Raw genomic sequence first — 22,268 nt, forward strand, 5'->3', positions numbered from 1 at the left:
AAAGAAGAAGTTGGCGCTCTCTGTCAATGGCTTGCGGCTTCACTCCGTAGACGAGGGAGTACTCTCAGCACCACGCTGCCCTGCCTCCGTTCCGAAGCCTTTAAAAAGGCTCCGTCGCGGATTGGGGGGGCGCAAATGGTGCCCGCCGAGTCTCTGTGTTCACAGGCATCCGCGCCTGTGATTTTAAGGGTCCCCGCTTCGCCGCAGCGGCCAGACCCAGACGCTACGGAGCCGATTCCCTCCGGAGCTCGGAGGGAATCCGCCATTAAACAATGGCGCCAACCGGAAGTCTCTATACAGTGGTACCTCTGGTTACGTACTTAATTCGTTCCAGAGGTCCATTCTTAACCTGAAACTGTTCTTAACCTGAAGCACCACTTTAGCTAATGGGGCCGCTTGCTGCCGCCGCGCCACCAGAGCATGATGTCTGTTCTCTTCCTGAAACAAAGTTCTTAACCCAAGGTACTATTTCTGGGTTAGCGGAGTCTGTAACCTGAAGCATATGTAATCTGAAGCATATGTAACCCGAGGTACCATTGTATGTAGACTTTATTTTATTTTATTTTTATCTTATATTTTGGAATTGTACATCCAGTTTTATTTCACCTTTAAAATTTTTTTGGGGGGGCCCTGAGAGAGAGTGGGGCCCAGAGCTATAGCTTATTTAGCTTACATGTAAATCCGGCAGTGAAGCAGTGGCATCTGTGGCTCCATGCTAAGCTGTAAGAAGCTATCCCTTCTTACACACAGGGCTGGCACATTCACGAGGCAAGGTGAGGCGACTGCAGGATCCACAGGGGCAGCAGAACTAGCCTTCATGAAATGTATTGCCTATTGCTGCCACGGTGGTCGTGACAGCTGTGTCGCGTACTTTGGAAGCCAGATCTGCTTCCTCCTTGGCAGCCCCCCACCCCACCCAATGCTGCCACTACAGTGGCCGCTTGGCAAATAGGAGGCACTGTGGTCTCTTCGCACCCTTGTTTCGAATGTAGAGCTTCACTCGCTCCTTCTGCTTTTTATGGTGCTGGTTTTTATGAGGCCCTAGGAATGAAGAATGTCCTTGTGTGCATCCCTCGAAGGAGCCAGTTCAGGCCCCAGTGCAGAACTGAGAAAACAGGGGTGAATATGGTAAGGAGCGAAGCCTGGGAGTTTTATAGATGCTCTGGCATCTCCTCTCAGAGCAAGGTTTCCTCAGACCTCGCTTGGATAACCTTCAGCCACCATGGCGTGTAAATCAATGCAGAGAAGTAGAAGCCCAGTTTTAATACCCCTAAATTGCTGGGCTTCCAGACTTGGGGAGGAGAAAAATGTAAAGAAGGAGGCAGAGGCACCAACCCCAGGGCAGAAAAGAGACATTATTTTATTTTATTTATTTCATAGAATTTACATGCCACTTGGTTGTTAAAAAAGCAAGCAAGCAAGCAAGCAAGCAAGCAAGCAAACAAACAAACAAACCTCAAAGCAGTTTGCAGCCATTAGGAACAACAAGAGTGGACTCAGCTATACAGCTGCAAATAAAACATTTTAAATATGGTGTGAAGTGTGACACTAGATGGCGACAGTGAGCTATGCAAAATGCAATGTATTTTTCAAAACGTTTTAATAAGCTTTTTCACAGTGCTTTTTAAATATGTGTGTAGATTCCACCAGTGTAGCCCCATCTGCACTATGTTGTTGTTGTTGTTGTTGTTGTTGTTGTTATTTCTATAATACTCTTCATCCAAAGATCCCAAGGCACTTTACCATATAAAGACACAGAAATACATACCACAGTAACAAAAACAAAACCAATACACCCTCAAAAGTTTAAAAGGCCATAGATTGTTTAATTAGTCAAAGGTCTAGAACTTTCTCATACTCCTCAAACTCGTTCCTCCAGATGTTTTGAGAATACAATTCCCACCATCCCTGACCACTGGTCCTGCTAGTTAGGGATCATGGGAGTTGTAGGCCAAAACATCTGGAGGGCCGAGTTTGAGGATGCCTGGTCTGACTCTAAAAGAAGAGGAATGCTTTTGGCTGGCACCTAAAAGATACAGAATGAAGGCACCAGGTGAGCTTCCCTGGTGAGCGCGTTCCACACGCAGAGAGCCAGCGCAGAAAAGGCCTGTTATTGTGCTGCCACCCCCCAGACCTCACAAGGAGGGGGCTCATGGTGAAGGGCTTCAGATGATGATTGCAGGGTCTGAGTTGCTTCATCTGGAGAGAGAGGTGGTCCTTGAGGTATTGCGGTCCTGAGCCGTTTAAGGCTTTATAGGTCAAAACCAGCATTTTGAATTGGGAAACTAATTGGCAGCCAATGCAGTCAGGCCAGAATCGGTGCAATATGCTCAAACCATCTTGCCCTGGTGAGCGATCGAGCCTCCAAATTCTGCACCAGCTGAAGTTTCCAAACCATCTTCAGGACAGACCCACACATTGCAGCAATCTAACCTCACTGGAAGGACAGATCCTGAAGCTGAGGCTCCAATACTTTGGCCACCTCATGAGAAGAGAAGATTCCCTGGAAAAGACCCTGATGCTGGGAAAGATGGAGGGCACAAGGAGAAGGGGGCGACAGAGGACAAGATGGTTGGACAGTGTTCTCGAAGCTACAAACATGAGTCTGACCAAACTGCGGGAGGCAGTGGAAGACAGGAGTGCCTGGTGTGCTCTGGTCCATGGGGTCACCAAGAGTCGTACATGACTAAACGACTAAACAACAACAAACCTTTAGGTTACCAGAGCACAGACAACAGAAGCTAGGCTATCCCTGTTCAGACTGGGGTGGGCCACAAGCAGAAGCTGATGGAAGGCACTCTGCACCACAGACACACTGATACCAATTTAAACAGTCAAGGCTCCCCCCCCCAAAAAAAAATCATGGGAACTGCTGTAGTGGATTAAGGATGCTGAGTGTTGTCTGCAGACCCCTATTGTCCTCAGAGAGTGACAATTCCCAGAGTAATATAAAAAATCGAACTCTGAGAACTGTAGCCCTCTGATAGGAATAGGGGCCCCCTACAGCTCTCAGCACCCTTTGAGGGAAGCTACGTCTGTTTAAAATGGTATGATACTGCCTTAAATGCATGGTGCAGATGGGGACCTTAAAGACAAAGAATAAACCAGGCATGTTTTATTTCCCAAGTATTCACAGCAGAAAACTCCCAAACCAGAGCAGTCAGTCTGGCAGAGATTGGAACAGGCTGGCACAGAAAGATTGGCTCCAGACCTACCAAGGTGGACAAATAAATGCTGGGTTTGATTGGCTGCCCTCTCAATTTCTCCCTGGCTCACATGTATTGCAAAGCAAATAATAAATAAATAAACTTTCTTCACCTCTTCTTGGCTGACTTCCAGTCCCTGGCTGGATTACGTCTCACCTGCCCTACACAGGACCACTGTGGGGGGTAAATTCAGAGGGTGGATTAAAAATGGTTTGCGAAGCAAACAGAGAAGCAGATGCTCTGGTTGCCATCTTGTCTCAGCAACCTTCAGATACATCGCAGCTCTTATCCACAACCTCTCAGTGTATGTGTGTGTGTGTGTGTGTGTGTGTGTGTGAGAGAGAGAGAGAGAGAGAGAGAGAGAGAATAAATCCAGTTCTCATTTAAAGGCAAACCTACCTAATTTGCACTTTCTGAAATAATACCTGAGCAAACACAGCATCCTTTGAAATTTGCCAGTCTCTGTATTTTGAGATGCTGTTCTCTACCCAACTCATATGTATAAAGCCAGAACTCACTGGAACTCAGTTCCGGCACCTCTCAGGTGGGCGCCGTTGTCATTCTAAGAGACTGAGAGAGGTGTTCACGATGAGTTCTGGCACCTCTTTTTCTAGAAAAATAGCACTGCATATACTCAGGCGAGGCGTGCATAAGAATGCACCCATTAGTGAAAACAGCAGACCAAAACCCATTATGGAAAGGAAAGCTGTTTTGCTAAAATGTGCCATTGTTATCTATATATGTGCATATTAGGAATTTGCACTAAAATGCTGATGAACTTCCACAACGACATTTTTAAAAAGGAAATGTCTGAGGGCAACCGCTTGGCATCAGATTTATTTTCCCTCCTCTTTCATCCTCCTCACAAATGGCTTCTCTCACACACCTTATCTCCCCGCACAGGTGAAAAAGCATCTGGCATGCCTTCTGGTGTTTACCTCTCCATCTACCTGCTCACCATCCTGACGGGCTTTCCCACCAACCTTCTGGCCCTGTATGCCCTCATCAAGAAGCTGAAGACCAAAGCCACGCCCAACTGTGTCCTTCTCCTCAACCTCACTGTTTCTGACCTCTGCTTCCTGGCTTTCCTGCCCTTCAAGGTGGCAGAGGCGGTTGCCGGGCAGTGGCCTCTCCCCGCTCCCCTATGTCCCCTCAGCGGCCTCTTCTACTTCAGCACCATCTACTCCAGCACCCTCTTCCTCACGGCGGTGAGTGTGGAGCGCTACCTGGGTGTGGCCTACCCCATCCACTACAAGCTGAGGCGCCATTCGGCTTACGCGGCTGTGGCCAGCCTAGGCCTCTGGGCCTGCTCCTTTGCCCATTGCAGCATTGTGTACATCACCGAGTTTCAGCCATACAACAACACAGAGCCAGACAACGGCTCCCATAAGAACTGCTACAAGAACTTCACAGATGTCCAGCTCGCCATCCTTCTCCCCGTCCGCCTGGAGCTTGGCATCGTCCTTTTCCTGGTCCCGTCCTTGCTCACTTGCTTCTGCTACTTCGGCTTCATGAGGATCGTGATCTCCTCGCCGCACATCCGCAGGAGCAAAAAGCAGCGAGCCGTGGGGCTGGTGTCAGCCACGTTAGCCGTCTTCATCGTCTGCTTCTCGCCTTACAATATCTCCCACGTGGTGGGCTTCATCCAATGGGAAGATCCACGGTGGAGGGATGAGGCCTTGCTCCTCAGCACCTTCAATGCCAGCTTGGATCCAGTCATCTTCTACTTTTCTTCCTCTGCAGTGCAACGTTCATGCTGGGGCTTCCTGACCCGGGTAGAGAGGGTCTGTGCCTTGCCTTCAGTGATCCGCAAGGTGTTCTATAGAGAGAGTGAAAAACTGGGGAGAGCAGGTCCCCAGGAGCCAGTTTGCTGTTCCAGGTTATGAACATCTACATCTATGGACATGACCAGAGACTGAGACTTTCTTTGTGGGCCAAGCAGATACTACAACATTTGATTTAAGTCTGACAGAAATGGCTCCAGGCCCCCGAAACTGAAATCTCAGTATCATGCACCTCTGCGGTTTCTGCACCTCTGAGGCTAGCTGGACTGTGCCCAGAGAAGCTCCGTAAGTCCTTTTCCACGCTGGGTTGAGGAATCATGGAATGTAGAGTTGGACATCTAGTCTAACCCCTTGCAATGCAGGAATCATTTGCCCAACATGGGGCTTGAACCCACAACCCCAAGATTAAGGGTCTCATGCTCTACCAATTAAGCCTCTCCCCTCTTGGTTCTTGAAGGCTAGAAGTAATGATGGGTGAGAGCCACTTCCCTCCAGTTTTATTTTGATTATGTTTTGAAGAAAATAAGTTTAATTTGGTGAGTGCATGTAGGATGCAAGCTCATTCTGACTAGGCACCACTGTCATGAGCTCCACAAGGCATGGGGCTCTCCCTTCTCCATCCATTGAGCTCCCATGCCACGCATGAGCTTCCCCCCATGTCTTGCTTCTTGTCTGTATCCCCCAAAGTCAGCCAGTGGTGAATGTGGCTTACAAGGCCTCCACTAGGTCCTAGGCCAGGCATGGGGAACTCGGCCCTCCAGATGTTTTGGGACTACAACTCCCATCACCCCTGACCACTGGTCCTGTTAACTAGGGATGATGGGAGTTGTAGTCCCAAAACATCTGGAGGGCCGAGTTCACCTATGCCTGCCCTAGGCACTGCTCTGATAGTTATGGAGGAGACAAATAAATCAGGAGCCATGAGAAATGTTCCCATGGCTCCTGATATCCTGGATGCTGCTCCACATGTTCCTAGCGGCATTGTGGAGATGGCTCACAGCAGGGCGAGGTGCTTGGTGATGCCTAGCAGAGACTCTTATTCTCCAACTGTTTCCAGAAAAGGGATGATGTGACACTGAGTTCCTATTTTCCTTGCTCTGATGGAGAAGGGGCATATATGTGCTTTTCGGCACTCAGACTCATTTCTGGAAAAGGGTTTTCTGAAGAAACAAGGACTCTGTTCGCTGCCTCAAAGAACGCCAAGTGTTAAAACTGTAGAGAATCATGTTCCATGTTTGTGTGTGGTGGTGTTGGATGGGTGGGGGGCCAGATCCCATCGAAAGTGACTTCACAAAAGAAGGAGGGTGCACATCTCCCCAAGGAGGGTGGGGGAACCTGAATGCATATTGTCTACTTTGCATGTTAACCCATCAGTGCCAAAAGAGGAAATACGATTCTACGGTTCATGCCTTGGCACTTCCTTTTTTTTCGTTTTTTGTCATGTTTGAAGCTGCTCTCAAGATGTGTGAGAAATCTAAGAGGCCCTCTGGGCAGCCAGGATGGTCCCAATGTGGCCTGTTAACACCTCCCAGAGGACATGCGAGGAAGCCCATCCTTTTTACTGAATGCAAGTAATTTGAAGTGGCAAGATGCAGTGAACCCGTGTAACACAAGCAGGAGTTGCTAAGGAGTGTGGGAATGCTCAGGGTGGCAGGAGAGGATATATTGTTTATTAATATCCTTCCTAACTTGTGCTAGCAAGTCCCTGTACTTAGCAGAGTTTACTTTCCCCTTCTAACATGCAGCAGATAGCTGGTTGCAGGCTTGTGTAAGCCTCTCACTATCATACAATTCAGTATTGAATTGTATGTTCCTGGTAAGTTCCCCTTTATCCCTCTTAAAAGAATAAAGACATGACAATCTTACTGAAAGTCAATAAAATAAGTTTACTCACATTCAGTTCACAGTTGGATTCCTGAAGACAGACTTAGTTACAAATATGTACATGTGGATCTGCCCCATATTGGGGGGGGGGTTAATTCCAGTGACTGCAGACTGGCGAAAGGAAGATGGAAAAGAGAGAGAGTGGTAGCATGCCATGTTCTTTTGTTACCTGGACAGGTAAGGTCACACCCACATCTAGTCACATGCAAAGGAAGGATGCTCCAGCCAGGAGGAAATAGGAAGTTTTTGACTGGCTGGACCAAACATTCCCCCGCATGTCTTCTCTAGGAAAACAAAGAATGTTGTATTTGACTGCTCCCAGTGGATTACATCCCACAAGGATTGATGGTTAATGTTAACCGTCATTAATAACCATAGCTAAAGCTAAAATGGATTATTATAAAACAAAAACAAAAACATGACCAGCAAGCTTTGAGAGCTTTTTGAAACTTTTGCTGCTTCTCACTCATAGCTCTGTTGTTTTGGGGGCAGGGATAACTCCTTAACTATTGTTCAGTGAAAAGGCCAGGTTTACATGTAAAACGAACTTTATGAACCAAATACAACCCTTGGTTAATAGTTACTCAACCATTGCTAAGCTACTGTGCTAGGTTCACAAAAGCCATGGTGAGGACCAGGGGTAAAACATGGATAAAGAACAGGACTGCTCTACCATTAGGCAGAGTGAGGCAGTTGCCTCAGGTGGCAAATGCTGGAGGTCCACCAACCATTGTCCCATAAGGGAACCTGTATTTGCTGTGTTTGTGCTTAAGAGCGTTACTTTTTATTGTAATAATGTGGGTCTCCTTTATAAAATAAACAAATAATGACCGCAAAAACATCCCAGCTCAAAGCCATTTTTTTTCAAGGCCTCCTTAAAAGCCAGAACTGATGGGGTTAACCATATCCTTCAGGAAGGTGTTCTACAGATTGGAGGACACCACCAAGAAAGCCCTCCTTCAGCTCATCAATCTGAATCTGAACTTGCAGCACAAACAGCAGTGGCAAACCTGCCATAGCAAACCAGAGGATGACTGGTCTCTCTCCCTCTTAACAGTATAATTAATTCAGCCAGACTGATGAGCTGTAAGGGCTGGGTCAGGCTTGGAGAGATTTAGTTCACGGGGATATATCTCTGCTTCCCCTGAAGTTCAAAGTACCTAATTACAGTGGTACCTTTGGTTCTCAAACTTAATCTGTTCCGGAAGTCCATTCCAAAACCAAAGCGTTCCAAAACCAAGGTGCACTTTCCCATAGAAAGTAATGCAAAATGGATTAATCCGTTCCAGACTTTTAAAAACAACCCCTAAAAGAGCAATTTAACATGAATTTTACTATCTAACGAGACCATTGATCCATAAAATGAAAGCAATAAACAATGTACTGTAGTCACACAATCAATCAATCAGTAGCTGAACTGGGTTCCACACAGTCACAAAAACAAAACAAAAAGGGCTGCAAAAACAAAAACGCAAAATAAATAGCAAAAACAGGCAGACCTCAGTGTAACACTCAAAACAGAAGTGTGGCACTTAAATCGGAAGCATAACACTCAAAATGGAGCACATTTGGCTTCCAAAAAAAGTTTGCAAACCGGAACACTTACTCCCTGGTTTGCAGTGTTTGGGTTCCAAGTTGTTTGAGTACCAAGGTGTTTGAGAACCAAGGTACCACTGTAGTGATTTGGGTGACAGACTAAAGAGGTTGACACACACAGAGACCTTTGGAAAACAGCCTTTGGAAGCCAAATGTTTATTATCCTAGAGATCATAACCCTTTCATGGTGATGCAGAGTGGCTCAGGGAGTGATGCATAAGCACATCAGAGGGTGAATATGGGGGGTGGCAGTATTTCCTCTTTTTAAATTTGTTTCTTTAAATTGCATTTAAGGCAGTCTGTTTGGATGGAACCGGCTGGAACCAGGGCAAGGGGGGGGGGAGTTTGTGGCCTGATCCTCCTGGCTTTCTTCCTTTACACCTGAAAACCGATAGAAGTGACCAAAGGTGAAGGATGGAACAAGGGTGGGTGAAGAGAGAAGAGGGATGATTTCTAGGTTCATTGATTCCCTTTATCTCTCCTCCCTTCCTGAGCCTCTCTCCCATTGTACACACACAATTCAGCTGTCGCAACCTCCAGGGGGAGGTTAAGAAAATGCAATTAGCTGATGTTTGCAAAGCACTTGTAGCTCTTAGATGAGATGGTAATGTGATAAAGGCTGTACTGTTCTCTCTGGGAATAGAAAAAGGCATAGGCACCCCAGGGATGAAGAGGGAGCCAGCTGCCCACATCTGCAACACAGATAGACATGAGGAGGGACCACAGTTAGGGATACTTGGTGCGGCAGTTTGCACTTTGAAACAGAGGTGTGGAGGCCTGGAGGCTGTGGCCCTCCACACCTCTCTTTCTGGCCCTCAGAACTCTCCCTAGGCCATGCCTCCTCTCTAGGTCAAACCCTTCACCAGCCCTGCTTCACACCATCCTTGAGTGTTTTTGTCTGGCTACAACATGTCATTGAACTGTGATAATGCCCCTCACTTGCCTGGATGGAATTTGTGTGTGTGCACAGTAACTTGTAGGGACACGGGTGGCGCTGTGGGTTAAACCACAGAGCCTAGGACTTGCCGATCAGAAGGTCGGTGGTTCGAATCCCCGCAACGGGGTGAGCTCCCGTTGCTCGGTCCCTGCTCCTGCCAACCTAGCAGTTTGAAAGCACGTCAAAGTGCAAAGTAAATAAATAGGTACCACTCTGGTGGGAAGGTAAACGGCATTTCCATGCACTGCTCTGGTTCACCAGTGGATTAGTCATGCTGGCTACATGACCCGGAAGCTGTACGCCGGCTCCCTCTGCCAATAAAATGAGATGAGCGCCGCAACCCCAGAGTCGGCCACGACTGGACCTAATGGTCAGGGGTCCCTTTACCTTTACCTTTACAGTAACTTGTGGCTTTTGTGCGGTTGGAAATGTAGCATCATATCTAGCCACTTTTGCTTCTTGCCACACCCACAGCTGGGATGCAGACCCCAAGAGGGAATTTGGCCCCCTGGGCTGAAAAGGTCCCCCCCCCATACCTTTGCTTGACATTTTATACAAAAGCCACCATCCCCTCTCCTTGAGACTCCTAAAATTGCCTGGTAAAGTTGGTTGCATCATATTAGAGTTGATTAAAATATCGTTGGTTTGTCCAGCATTTGGGAGCCCTAATATTTGACTCTGGGATTAGGCAACCACCATAAGCTATCAAGAGTCATGTTTCCAAGCCAGGAAACTCAAAAAACCTTGAGGAACCTTACATCTGTCCTAAGCTTGGAGCATAATTTCATCCATTGTAACAGTGACTCTCATCAGGTCCTTCATTGCAAGGTTGCTTGCGTAATGTACAGAAGAGTCTGGCATAAACCAGGGCTGGTGAACCTGTGGTCCACCAGATGTTGTAACATCTGGACAGCCATGGCACCAACCCTTAAGAATAAACATGAAAGAGGAAACCCACTTAGGCTGGCTAGTTTGCATGCTCTGCCACATTCCCAACAGCTGTCAGGAGGAGAGATGTTAAGCAGGAGCCTGGGCTAGATAAGAATATTTTTAGCTCTGGTGGTCAGGGCAGCAATTGCTGATTGAAGAAGAACTCTGATGAGAAAAAATATGGGAACGTGAAAACTTCCAGGAATGTCCTTTCATCCTCCTATTAATAAGATGAGGGATGGGCAAATCATCCTGGAAGGAAATGACAAGACGGATGTTTTAAACAGGAATTGAAGACCTGTGGCTCTCTGGATGTAGTTGGACTACAACTCCCATCATCCCTCTTCCCCTCCCAGAGCTAGCCAATAGAAGTTGGAGTCAAGCAGCATTACTTTAAATACTGGGGAAAGAATGAAGCACAACATTACTTTTCAAAGGGGTGGCCATTTTTGGTCTGCAGCAAAATAAGGGAGTCTTAAAATAAGGCATCTTAATAATGAACGCAGCAGCCTTAACCCCAGTTACCTGGGAGTAAGCACCATTGCATTCAACAGGACTTACTTCTGAGTAGGCATGGTTAGGCTTGAGCTGTGACAACTGTATTATGGCATAAGGTTCAATATCATCAGACGCATGAATAATAATCCTAAATTAGAAGACATAATCATGTTTTGGGGTGGGAATAGCAAAGAGTGAAGCCAGAGGATAATGAAATACACAAAGGACTGGGATAATTCTGTAAAAGGAAAAATGTTGCAGTGAACCTTAACAAGGGAATCCCAACAGCAAAAGATTGCATCCAACTCTGTTTCACTAAGAGTAAACCCATTGAAATGACTGAACCTAGTCATGTCCATAAATTATTCTGCAGATGACTAATGTTTGGATTCCACCCGGAGAGACTTGCAGTACATTATTTATTCACTGACTTATTTATTATGGCACAAACGTTTGTGGAGTCAAGCCCACTTTGTCAAATACTAGGCAGTGTGGATGATAACGCAAACATCCTGGCACTGGCCAGCTGATTATCTAACGTAAGAGATAAACTCGCAATCTCAATTCAAGCCACATGTGATTAATTTAATTTCCTGATCGTTTGGAACTTAGCAGTTTCACACAGTGCAGTTTTCTTTGGAAGATCCACTCTTAAAGTCTGCAGCAGACTGCCCAGTGAGGCTGAAAAGCTTTCTGAGCATTGCCAAAATCTGACATGTGCCCATTTATTCTGCTTGTCCAGCGAAGAACGGCAAAGGGCATTGCTGGCAGATGATGGCATGAGGGACGGACAGACACATTAAGTTCTGGCGACAGGACTAAGTTCATCTCATTTCTACCAGCCTTTAATAGCCATGTGCAACACCAGATCCACACAACACATTTGCAGCATTATGATATTACTTTAAACAGTCATAGCTCCCCCTCCCCAAAGAATCCTAGGAACTTAAAGCTGCTGAGAGTTGCAATGAGACCTCTCTTCCCCTCACAGAGCTACAGTTTTCCAGAGTGGTTTCTCAATCTCTCTTCCCAGAGAACCCGGGGAATTGTAGCTAAGTGAGGGAACAGATGTCTCTCAAGAACTCTCAGTCTTAAACTACAGTTCATAGGATTTTCGGGGAGAAGCCATGACTGTTTAAAGAGGTGTAATAGTGCAAATGGGATGCGGGTGGCGCTGTGGCCTAAACCACAGAGCCTAGGGCTTGCCAATCAGAAGGTCGGCGGTTCAAATCCCCGCAATGGGGTGAGCTCCTGTTGTTCAGTCCCAGCTCCTGCCAACCTAGCAGTTCGAAAGCACGTCAAACTACAAAGTAGTTTCAGGACTGCATCTTTTCCTCTGCTCCTTTCTTCCACTAAAAGAGATTTCTGTTCTTTCAGATTTTTTAAAAAAATGGTCCATTAGTCACTCACAGCCCTGAGCAACTAATGGACAGGGCCGCTTGCTATTGCACAATTTGATGGCAATTTAACTAGTCCCCCTGGGAGCAATGGATGGTGTCCCATCACTCTCGAGAACTATATGGGTGGGGGTGGGGGGAACATGTGTATGACAGTAGAAGAGAAAGCGGTTCCCAGAGAAGGACTGCTGGAAGACGCAGAGCACGAGTACCATGCGCAATTAAACTTGGGTCACAGGTTCTTTGCATCTAAAGCGATCGCAATTCCTGAAAGTTTCTTGTTAAGCAGACTATTTGTTTCTCTAGCAGCTCATTAATGAAACCAGAGCTAAACATCGACTTCTCTGGAAAATGCTTGTGTACCTCTTTTGGATTCAATGTCAGGTTGAGCGATTCAGCACTGCATCTCTGAACGTGATTTCCCACCCCCTCCAAACCAAGTGTCCAAAACGGATTGTGTAAATATAATCTAGTTCCCAGGAAAGACAAACAACCACATCCTAATAAAGTTTATGTGTTTTGATGGAGCTGGATCCATATTATTCTGCTCTATATTGTTTTGAATATCCTTCATTAATTTCTACTGTCACTAAGGTAGGGAAAGACTCCTTTAGATAGAGATGGACTGATGTGGCAATTTCAGCTCCCTCAAGTTGTTATTTTCCTAGTCTTAAAGTCACCTCTACACCTTTCCACATCAGCTTGGGAATTTGTTTTCTTAAAGTCCTCATGAGAACAAAATTGGGTGAAGGAAGCATAAAACTGGATGAAACCAGAAGTCATATTTGAAAGAGAAACCACAGAGATTTATTCATCTGCATGTGAAGACACATAGCTAATTTGCAGTTTCACAATTTACATTCTGGTGAGTTGAACTCTTCCACCCTTGCCTTCCATCCATGCTGCAATTGGACAGTCTGCTTAAAAAAAAAAAAAAATCGCCACCTATATATTCACCAGTTCCTATATGTTTAAATGAAAACGTTGTAAACACAGCTGCAAATCTTCTCCAGCAGGTACACGGAGAAGTGCCTTGGCAACATGACCGGCACTAGCCAATAGGTGCTGTCCACAGCTGGATTTTGCTACAAATATGCAGAGTGATAAGTCTCTCATCCACACCTGACTTCAGCCCTGGAAATGAATAGGAATGCTTATCTGGAATGCCGAGGAGGTCCTTCCAAACTGGCCTGATTCTTCTATAAAAACCTATATCTGCCTCTGCCCTTAGAAGTACCCCTTGATGTCAGATCCTAGGACCTGATGTTGCAGTTCTGTAGCCTGACCTGCCGGAGATCTTCTCGAATGCTTTTTGCAACAATCTATGCACCCTGTGGAAGAGAAACAAAGGCAATATATGGTCAAAGGAGCAAGTACCCATATGTGCTTTAGAACTGAGCCAAAAGCACCAAGAAAAACATGCTTTCTGCAAACTATGTGGGCATTGCTGAAAGCCATCTCCCCTCCTTGCCAATTTCCCTCCATGCATGTGCTGTAAAAGGTTTGCTAGTGAATTATGACCCCCTCACTTCTCAGTTGCCTTCACTTGCCCTGGTGACGTCCTCAAGTCTAGCTATGTATCTATGACCTCATTCCAGAGGTACCAGGTTGCCCCCAAGGCTGAGGAGGCTTGTCGTGCGTTGAAATTGCATGATGTTATGTGTGTTGCATGTATGTGACATCATGTACGTAACATATGTCATGATGTCGTATCCTCCGGAGGAGAAGCTGGGTACTGAAGCTGCAATGCTCAATGTGTGTCACATGTAACAGCACATGTGTGAGCTGCATGTTGGGTCCCCTCAATATTGACACCCCAGCCCCCTAGAGGTGTTGCACCTGCCTCATTCTGTTTATTGTGTGTGATCCCTGATGGAGCAGGACTGCCCACCAGAACTATTCAGGAAGGTAGAAGGAATCACAGCTGGAGAAAATTGTGTCAATGCAGTATACTCAGGGAAATAAAGAAGAAAACCCAACAAGGACAGCAGTCATGCTGTCAAAGGAAAACCAAATCACCAGATAGACTTAAGCTGAGTGCATGCTGGGAGATCTGAGGCAAGAAAGGAGAGGGCTGTCACGTACCTAGTGCAAGAAGGGCAATGGTGATGCCAAAGATTACCCCAATCTTCAGCAGGTTCAGAACTTCAATCACCAAGGGAGGGGAAGAGAACCGGCTCTGTGGTTCTGGAAGGAGGAGAGTATGATTGGTTAGAGTAGAAACTATTTGTGGGTTCTGGATGTAGGATTTGCCTCTGAATAATGGAAAGCAATTTGCAATAAAGTTGCAACTTTAAATGCCTCTTTCCCCAAGGGAAGGCAAATTAATGATAAAGCGATGCATCACAGGGAGAAGCAGTTACCAAATAATGGTACAATGAAAATCCCTGTAATAGTCCATAACAGAGTTAGGGAACCTCTCGAGGGCCACATTGCCTCATAGGCAACCTTCCCAGGGCCACATGCTAGTGGTGGGCGGAGCCAGGGGCAAACATGAGTGGAGTAAAAGGTAGGACATTTTCTTTTATACCATGTTTACACACATACCAGCACACACCACCCAGGCCAGTGAACAGCATTATGCCACTTCAAGCCTGGCAAAATCACTTCAGGCGATTCACAAAGCAGGACTAGTGAAAAGGAGTGTGCCCTGAGTTCCAGATAGGGCTGAAGGGCTGAATTTGGCCCTTGAGTTTGAGGTTGCCAACTCATCCTTGACAATAAAGTCGAGGATTCTGATTCTTGGCACTTTTATGCTAGTTTTAACTTCTGGACAAATGACTTTGCCAGATGAACTGGCACATGAGTCATTATTCCTCCTGTTTTCATTGCCGCGTGTATTCTTTCTTTTAAACATTTTATTTATTAATTTTATCTTTAAAAAGTGCTGTGGTGATGGATTTTAAGGCTATTGCACCAAATACAGTCTGCTAATAAAAACAGTTTTCAGAACTGGAACTATTAAAAAAAAAAAACTTGTTTGAGGAGAACATAAATTAGAGCTTTTGCAAGCCAGTTTGAATCGGGTGTAACCAGGGCTTCTTTTTTCAGCCAGAGCTCACAGGAGCTCCGCTGCGGCACCTCTCAGGTGGGCACCATTGCCATTCTAAGAGAATGAGGGAGAAGTTCATGGTGAGCCCTAGAGCCTCTTTTTCTAGAAAATTAGTACTGGGTGTAACTCAGGGCCAGATTTAGGTTTGATGGGGCCCTAAACTACTGAAGGTAATGGAGCCCTTTATATGCCCAGCTGTCCTTTGTCCACAACAAATTGTTGCTGTTTTTTGTGTTGAATATATGCTATATGGTAATTTACTGACCTAATAGGTATCTAAAGATATTTGCACATAACATGCAGAATGTAGGCACCCTATATATAGAAATGAGCAAACTAGTGATATTTTAGGGAGCAGGCTAGCAGGCGGGGCCCATAACTTACATCATAGGAGCCTACACAACACAAAAGACTGTTGCTGTATGTAGGTTTTATTTTATTTGTTTTTTATCTTATATTTTGGAAATGTACATCCAGGTTTTTCCCCTTTAATTTTTTTGGGGCCCCCAAGAGAGTGGGGCCCTAAGCTATAGCTTGTTTAGCTTATACGTAAATCTGGCACTGGTGTAACTGCTTGAGAAGAACCACAGTCCCTAATACAGTGGTACCTCTGGTTACGTACTTAATTTGTTCCGTAGGTCCGTTCTTAACCTGAAACTGTTCTTAACCTGAAGCACCACTTTAGCTACTGGGGCCTCCCACTGCCGCTGTGCCACTGCTGCGCGATTTCTGTTCTCATCCTGAAGTAAAGTTCTTAACCTGAAGCACTATTTCTGGGTTAGCGGAGTCTGTAACCTGAAGCGTATGTAACCTGAAGCGTATGTAACCTGAGGTACCACTGTATCCTGTTCTCCAAGGCAAGTGAGCTCCGAACCTTCTGTACATCCTCAAACGACCACAAGGAGGCACAAGTGCCCTGAGCAATTCTGGCTGCTCCTTACCCACTCACCATAAGAGTACTGAACGCTTATCGGCTCGGACACCGATGGGTGCTCCACGCTGCAAGTGTAGCTCGCCCTCTGGTCAGGATCAGGCAAACCTAAGAAGCTAGAAGCCTGGGAGAACCCGGTGGGATCTGTACAATCCTGCTGGGAGGAATTCAGCTGGAGTCCAGAATGATACCACGTGAGCCGCACCGGAGCAGGGTAGAAGCCTCCCGTTCTGCAAACGAGGGTCCATTTGGATTCAGGCTGAGTCTGGAGTTGCAGGAAAACGACCGGCTGGGTGGGGCGAGCTGCGGGAGGCAAAGAGAGAAGGAAAGCAGTTGCCAGCGGCGCAAGAACACTCTCAGCTCCCGCAGTTTCTAGCAACAAGTATTCAGAAGCAGTATGGAGAGTGGATGACTTTTCCTCTCCGTGCCCAGGAACGATGAGCTGCAAAAAGAGGATTTTTGGAATGGAGCGTGAACCCCGGCAAAGGGGTTCCGTGGCATCAAGGCTGGAAGAGAGAACTTTAAGAGGACATTGATTGTTTCCTCCAAGCCTTTGTTTATAATGTGGTCGCCAGATTGATGAAGGAGGTACCTGGCCAGGAAGACAGGACACTACTGTTAAAACAGCTTCACTGGCTGCCCATCTGCCATTGAGCCAGGCTGAAGTTATTAATTTGCAGAGCCCTGCCTGCACAAATTAGGTTCAGGGTACCTCAGGGATCTCCTGAACCTTTATAGCCCAGCTCGGTCCCTGAGATCATCAGCAGGAGCATCGCTGGTTGATCTCCATGTTGGCGAGGCTCACTTGATAATAACAAGAAATAGACTCAGTCCTGTGTACAGTGTGATACTTTGCCGACAGGGATTCAGCAGGCACCTTCTGTGCCAAGTTTTAAACGTCTGCTGAAAACTTGTCTATTCTTCCAGGTCTATGCAGGCAACTAAGAATACATCCTTCTACAAGGGTTAATTGAGGTGTGGTTTTAACTTTTTAATATGTTTTTACTGTGTGTTTTTATGCATTTTTGTTGTAAACAACAGTATAATTTTTTTATAAATAATAATAATAATAATAATAATAATAATAATAATAATAATAAATTTCTTTCTATCCCGCCCATCTGGCTGGGTTTCCTTAGCCACTCTGGGTGGCTCCCAACAGAATACTAAAAATACAATAAAATATCAAACATTAAAAACTTCCCTAAACAGGGCTGCCTTCAGAAGTCTTCTAAAAGTCAGATAGTTGTTTATTTCATTGATAAATAAATAGCCATATATGTGTATATAATTAAGACAGGGATTGTTTCAAGAGCATCCGGAGGATGAAATGAAAACAGTGAGCAGAGTGGAGAGGGCTGGTTTCTCACAAAAAAGTGAGAAGAATTGTGTGTGCACATTTGACCTCATATCTCAGGTTCTGCAAATGCTAAAAACCTTCTCTCTCTTTCTCTCTCTCTCATGCTCTCCCCCCCCCCCCATGAAATATGGAAAATTGGGAATGATGTTTCAACAGGAAGGGGGGGCTGCTTACGTACCCCTATGGAGGGCCATGTATTCTTTATGAGTGTTATTTAGCTTGGCAAGCACAATCATGTGCTGTGAGACCCTCAAGCAGGGGATGTTGCTGTAGTCCAGCTCCCACCTGTCCCCAGCCAACATGCGCAACAGCCAGGGGTTATGGAAGTTGTAGTTCAACAACATCCAGAGGTTGCAGCATTGGCTATTCCTGCCATCCAGACACCCTGACCAAAGAACCTTGGTTAAAGTATAGACATGCAGAGGGACACAGAGATTCATGCATTGCAGAGGGGTTTGTCCCTTACAATTCTATGATTCTATGAGCATTTTCTGAAGGAGAAAGGCTCAATGCCCAACAGACCTACCTACCTGTCGCTGGCCTATCTTACCATAAACATGGAGCTTGACCCCATTGCCACACATCTCCTCTTCACCCAACACCATCACTTGGCATGTGTAGCTCCCAGCATCCTCCAAGGAGACATTGGTGATGACCAGCAGTCCCTCTCCTGGGCTGAGGAAGGTGTCTGGATAAGACAAGCTGAAGCGGGGTCCTGGGACCACCACAGATTCTGCCGTCCTTGGGCCTTTCAACCAGGACATTCCCCCCTTGGCTGAAGTGAGCTTCCCAGTCTGGATGGAGAAGGCACATTTCAGGGTGACGTTGTCTCCCACGATGGCAGTGACCTCTGCTGGAAACTGGACCACCGAGTAATGGACGCCGAAGGCTGAAAGGAGGCAATGGAAAGGGTAAAAGAGTATTGGGAAATGATCTGCAATGAATTGAAAAAAATGTTTAAAAGTACTTCCCCGTCACCAAACCCCCTTCCCCGAGTCCTTTCTGTTGGGGATAATTCAGACTGAAATTCCCAGGTGTCAAAAAAGGTTATTTATGTTTGCTACTACTGCGGCTCGTGTTTTGTTAGACCAAAATTGGAAAACGAGTGAGGTCCCAATGAAAGAAGAATGGCAACTTAAGTTGACAGAATATGCACAACTCACAGACTTAACATATAGAATAAGGGAACGAGAAGAACATACATTTAGAGAAGATTGGAAAATGTTTATTGAATATATGGGAAATAACTGTGTACAGCTGAAAACGCTGGCAGCATTAAGATAAATTCAACAGTGTAAACAAGTTTTGATGGATGCAATAATGGAATACTGAATGATATAGTTTTTGTAAAATATGTAGGGATTTATTATATGTAAAATGAACCATGGAAAGAGAAGAAGGGAAGTCATTGATATTTTAAGTATATCTTAAGGATGTAAAATGAGTCTTTTAAATTTTAAAACAGAAAATTTAATAAAAATTATATATATAAAAAGAAAGAAAGGAGCCAATGAAAACTACAGTAAATGACAACATATACACACACATGTCTGCAGAGCTGGAGAACCATATTCATAGGAAACAAGAACATTCTTGCTAAAAGGTTGCAAGTGGGGAAGCCTGTGGAACTCATATTGCAAATGCAAAATCTGGATTGAAATTCATTTGCTAGTATGGGATTCCTAAGCTACGGTCGTCAACAGAAGAATAAAAATGTATTTTTGAGGAATCTCAAGTTTTGTTCATTTTGCAATAAATCTACTAGACATTTCTTCCTTCTCAGAGGCAAGCGACTCAATTCAAAAGACTTGGGCTCCTTCCATGCCCAATACTAAGTTTATAGCATCTCTGTTTAGGGATATCCCACATCAAAGCAGGCGTAGGATTTTCCCATCATCCCTCAGACTCACCTGTGGGAAGGCTTGAGGTGCAGAGCAGGAAGGAAATTCCCAGCAGGAGATAAACCTGTTTCAGCTTCATTGTTTTGTGGCTGCTCAGCTTTGCAGTTCAGAAAAGATAGAGGTTCCCCCCTCAGAGAAGCAAAGAGAGACTGCAGAATCACATGATACAAAGCGCAGCACTTCCTTTTCAGGTCAAGGCTGTGAATCAAAATAAGCTTCTCCTTCTTGGACCATCTGTGCTGTTCTCTTTAGGTTGAGAACCCCTGTGGGATTCTTATAAAAAAAGGCTTGCTTAGAATCAGGGCTGGCCCACGAGAAGCTCATCCCGTAACTTGTTCTATACAAACCAACTTGGAAGTAGGGGTGGAAGGATCTATGAATTTCGATTCTCTCAGTTTCTCATTTTCCTCCCAATTAAAATTCAGTTCTCTACAGTTTTCAGCAATTGTTAAAATATATATTTAATCATTGTGAAATTTCAATTCTTCCTAAGGTCATATTCCCCCCCCCCCCCCCCCAGTTCTCCAGTTAGCAGCAATTTGCAAATAAAGAAAATATTTGTGGCAATTCATTAGCATTTTAGCAAGGCTTTCTCCTAATAAACACATTTTATGTGAAAATTTGACCAATGTACACATTTTCTGCAAGTCGTTTCCCCTAATATAATGCATTTGTGGAGGCTGTTTTCACTATTTACATTTTTATTTAAAATGTTCAGATTTAAGACACTAAAACCTGGTGGGCAGGGGCGACTCATCTTGCTTTGCCACCTGAGGTGAAACAGGAAAGTGTCGCCATTGTCAAAGCTTCGCTTATCGGAGTTGTACTACGGCTTCCAGGTTCCAGTGAGTTCTCATGAGATTTCACAGTGCTCTCATGATATCTCATAAGAACCCAGAAGCTGCCACCACCACTTCTCCTTGTTTCCCCAGTGGCAAAGGAAGCATCCATGGTGGCCACTCATTAGATTCTGCTGCCTGAGGCAGCTACCTCTGTCCACCTCATGGATGTGCCGGCCCTGCTCTATGATCACACTCTATGATTTCTAAAAGCTATGAGATGAAGCCATATTTGTGGCTAGGGACAGGGTGGGATCCTCTTAGTTCCATTTAGTTCTGCATATCAGGTATTTTTTTCCTACTATACCACAATGGGCAGAGCCTCTTTTCTACAGACCCTTCCATACACAAATTTGCCCTTCAGTGCATAACACTTAGCTTTATAGTCCCTCCATAGTTCTCCACATCTTATCCTGGATCCAAAGTCCTCAGACTCCTCAGCACAGAATGTTATCTTGGGTGGTGTTGGAAGTCCAAACAGACCATATCTCCATGTCCTCTGGAGCCTCCTCCCTTGAAAAATTCTAACTGGGAGGGAGTGCTAAATATCTGGCCAAAAATGAGCCATGCCTAAAATAAGACAATAGGCCACTGCTGCTCCTTATCGATTCTTACGTATCTGCTGGTTATCAGGAGCTTGAAAACAAATTTATATTTTCTCCTGTACACATTAGCTGCCCCACAGAGCACACCATTTTCAGAGCAGGACTGGCTTCAAGTTTGCAAGAAAGTAAGAAGAACGTAGTGGATCAGGCCAATGGCCCATGTAGTCCAGCATCCTGTTCTCACCGTGGCCAACCAGAAGCTCCAAAGCAGAAGATCAGCACAAGAGCCCTCAACCCCTTCTGCAGTTTCCAGAAACATTACTGCCTTCAACCATGCAGACAGAGCATAGCCATTGTGGCTAGTTGCAATTGGTAGCCATCTCCTCCAGGAATTTGCCCATCCCTATTTTAAAGCCACCCAGGTTGGTGGCCTATCACTGCCTCCTGATGAGGGTGGGTTTTATAGGAGCTGCATGGAGAACTTCTTTGATTTATGTGTCTTGGATTGTCTAACATTTAACTTCATTGGGTATCCATGGGTTCTAGTGTTAGGCAAGAGGGTGAAAGGGCCCGTGCCTCAGCAAGGGGCCTGCTGCTGAACCCGGGGACCCTGTGGCGCTGATTCTGCCCCTCTGGCTATAGCCATCAGCTTGCTGCCTCCGACCCAGCCAGCAACAGGGGTGGATGATTAGAAAGAACAGCAGCCGCCATTGCTGGCTCCTTACCTGGGCAAGGCTGTTGCTCAGTGGTGGGGCATCTGCTTTGCGTACAGAAGGCCCCCAGTTGAATCCCCAGCCTCTCCAGGTGGGCTTCCTGTCTGATGCCCCGGAGAGTCATTGCCAGCACATATAAACAATACAGATCTCGATGAACCAAGGGTCAGAATCCATATGAGGCAGATTCCTATGTCACAACAGCTCCATTGGCTATCGGTCTATCACTGGGCATCATTCCAAGGGTTGATTATGGTCTATAATGCCCTAGAAGGTTTGGGTCCCAGCTATCTGAAGGACTGTATTTTTCTATATGAGCCTGCTCAGGCTTGGAGATCTTCTAGGGGAGGCCTTTCTCCCTGCTCCACTACCTCCATAGGCATGATTGGTGAGGACACTAGAGAGGACCTTCTTGGAACTCTCTTTCATGGGAGGCTAGGCTGGCCTCTTCTCTGCTTACTTTTCATCAGCAGGCAAAGATATGCAGGGCAGTTCTATCCCAAGGGAACCTACTGAGAAACGCATTGCAGAGGATAAGGCAAAAATGGGTGGTCCAGAAACTAGTCTCCTGGGAACTCCTGCTGATGAATATTGTCTGCTTTTTAATTATTTTTTTACGGATGGCATCTCCTGCTTCTTCCATGGTTTTTTTTTTGCTTTGGTCATGTTCCAGAGAGAGAGGGACAAAAGTCACG

At 45.6% G+C, this 22,268-nt stretch overlaps 2 protein-coding genes across 3 annotated transcripts in view; one reads left to right on the plus strand and one right to left on the minus strand.

Annotated features, from left to right (window-relative positions):
- Positions 1 to 12,717, plus strand: part of LOC310768822 (free fatty acid receptor 3-like) — a 32,055-nt gene extending 19,338 nt beyond the window's left edge. For both annotated transcript variants that reach the window (XM_083627647.1, XM_083627648.1), the window contains exon 2: positions 4,110 to 12,717. In XM_083627647.1, the coding sequence (XP_083483773.1) occupies positions 4,110 to 5,092 (983 nt within the window). In that variant the 3' untranslated portion in view covers positions 5,093 to 12,717. The remainder of the gene's footprint in view (positions 1 to 4,109) is intronic.
- A 444-nt stretch (positions 12,718 to 13,161) lies between these two features.
- On the minus strand, positions 13,162 to 19,722 carry LOC310768913 (immunoglobulin kappa light chain-like). Its single transcript, XM_083627826.1, has 5 exons — positions 19,486 to 19,722; positions 18,126 to 18,464; positions 16,234 to 16,518; positions 14,318 to 14,419; positions 13,162 to 13,563 (listed from the first exon to the last, which is right to left on the minus strand). Exons 1-5 carry the CDS (start codon positions 19,553 to 19,555, stop codon positions 13,460 to 13,462), a joined length of 900 nt encoding a protein of 299 aa, XP_083483952.1. The 5' UTR covers positions 19,556 to 19,722; the 3' UTR covers positions 13,162 to 13,459.
- Between the last annotated feature and the right edge of the window lie 2,546 nt (positions 19,723 to 22,268).

This window comes from Podarcis filfolensis, assembly GCF_964270895.1.
Source record: "Podarcis filfolensis genome assembly, chromosome: 8".
In the NCBI taxonomy this organism is placed as follows: Eukaryota; Metazoa; Chordata; class Lepidosauria; order Squamata; family Lacertidae; genus Podarcis; species Podarcis filfolensis.

Excerpts from the sequence above, each read along its gene's own strand:
- LOC310768913 (XM_083627826.1), bottom strand. The coding sequence starts at position 19,555 with ATGAAGCTGAAACAGGTTTATCTCCTGCTGGGAATTTCCTTCCTGCTC. Across the intron at positions 18,465-19,485 it reads CACCTCAAGCCTTCCCACAG|CCTTCGGCGTCCATTACTCG; the intron begins GTGAGTCTGAGG and ends GCCTCCTTTCAG. Across the intron at positions 13,564-14,317 it reads CATTGCCCTTCTTGCACTAG|GGTGCATAGATTGTTGCAAA; the intron begins GTACGTGACAGC and ends TCTCTTCCACAG.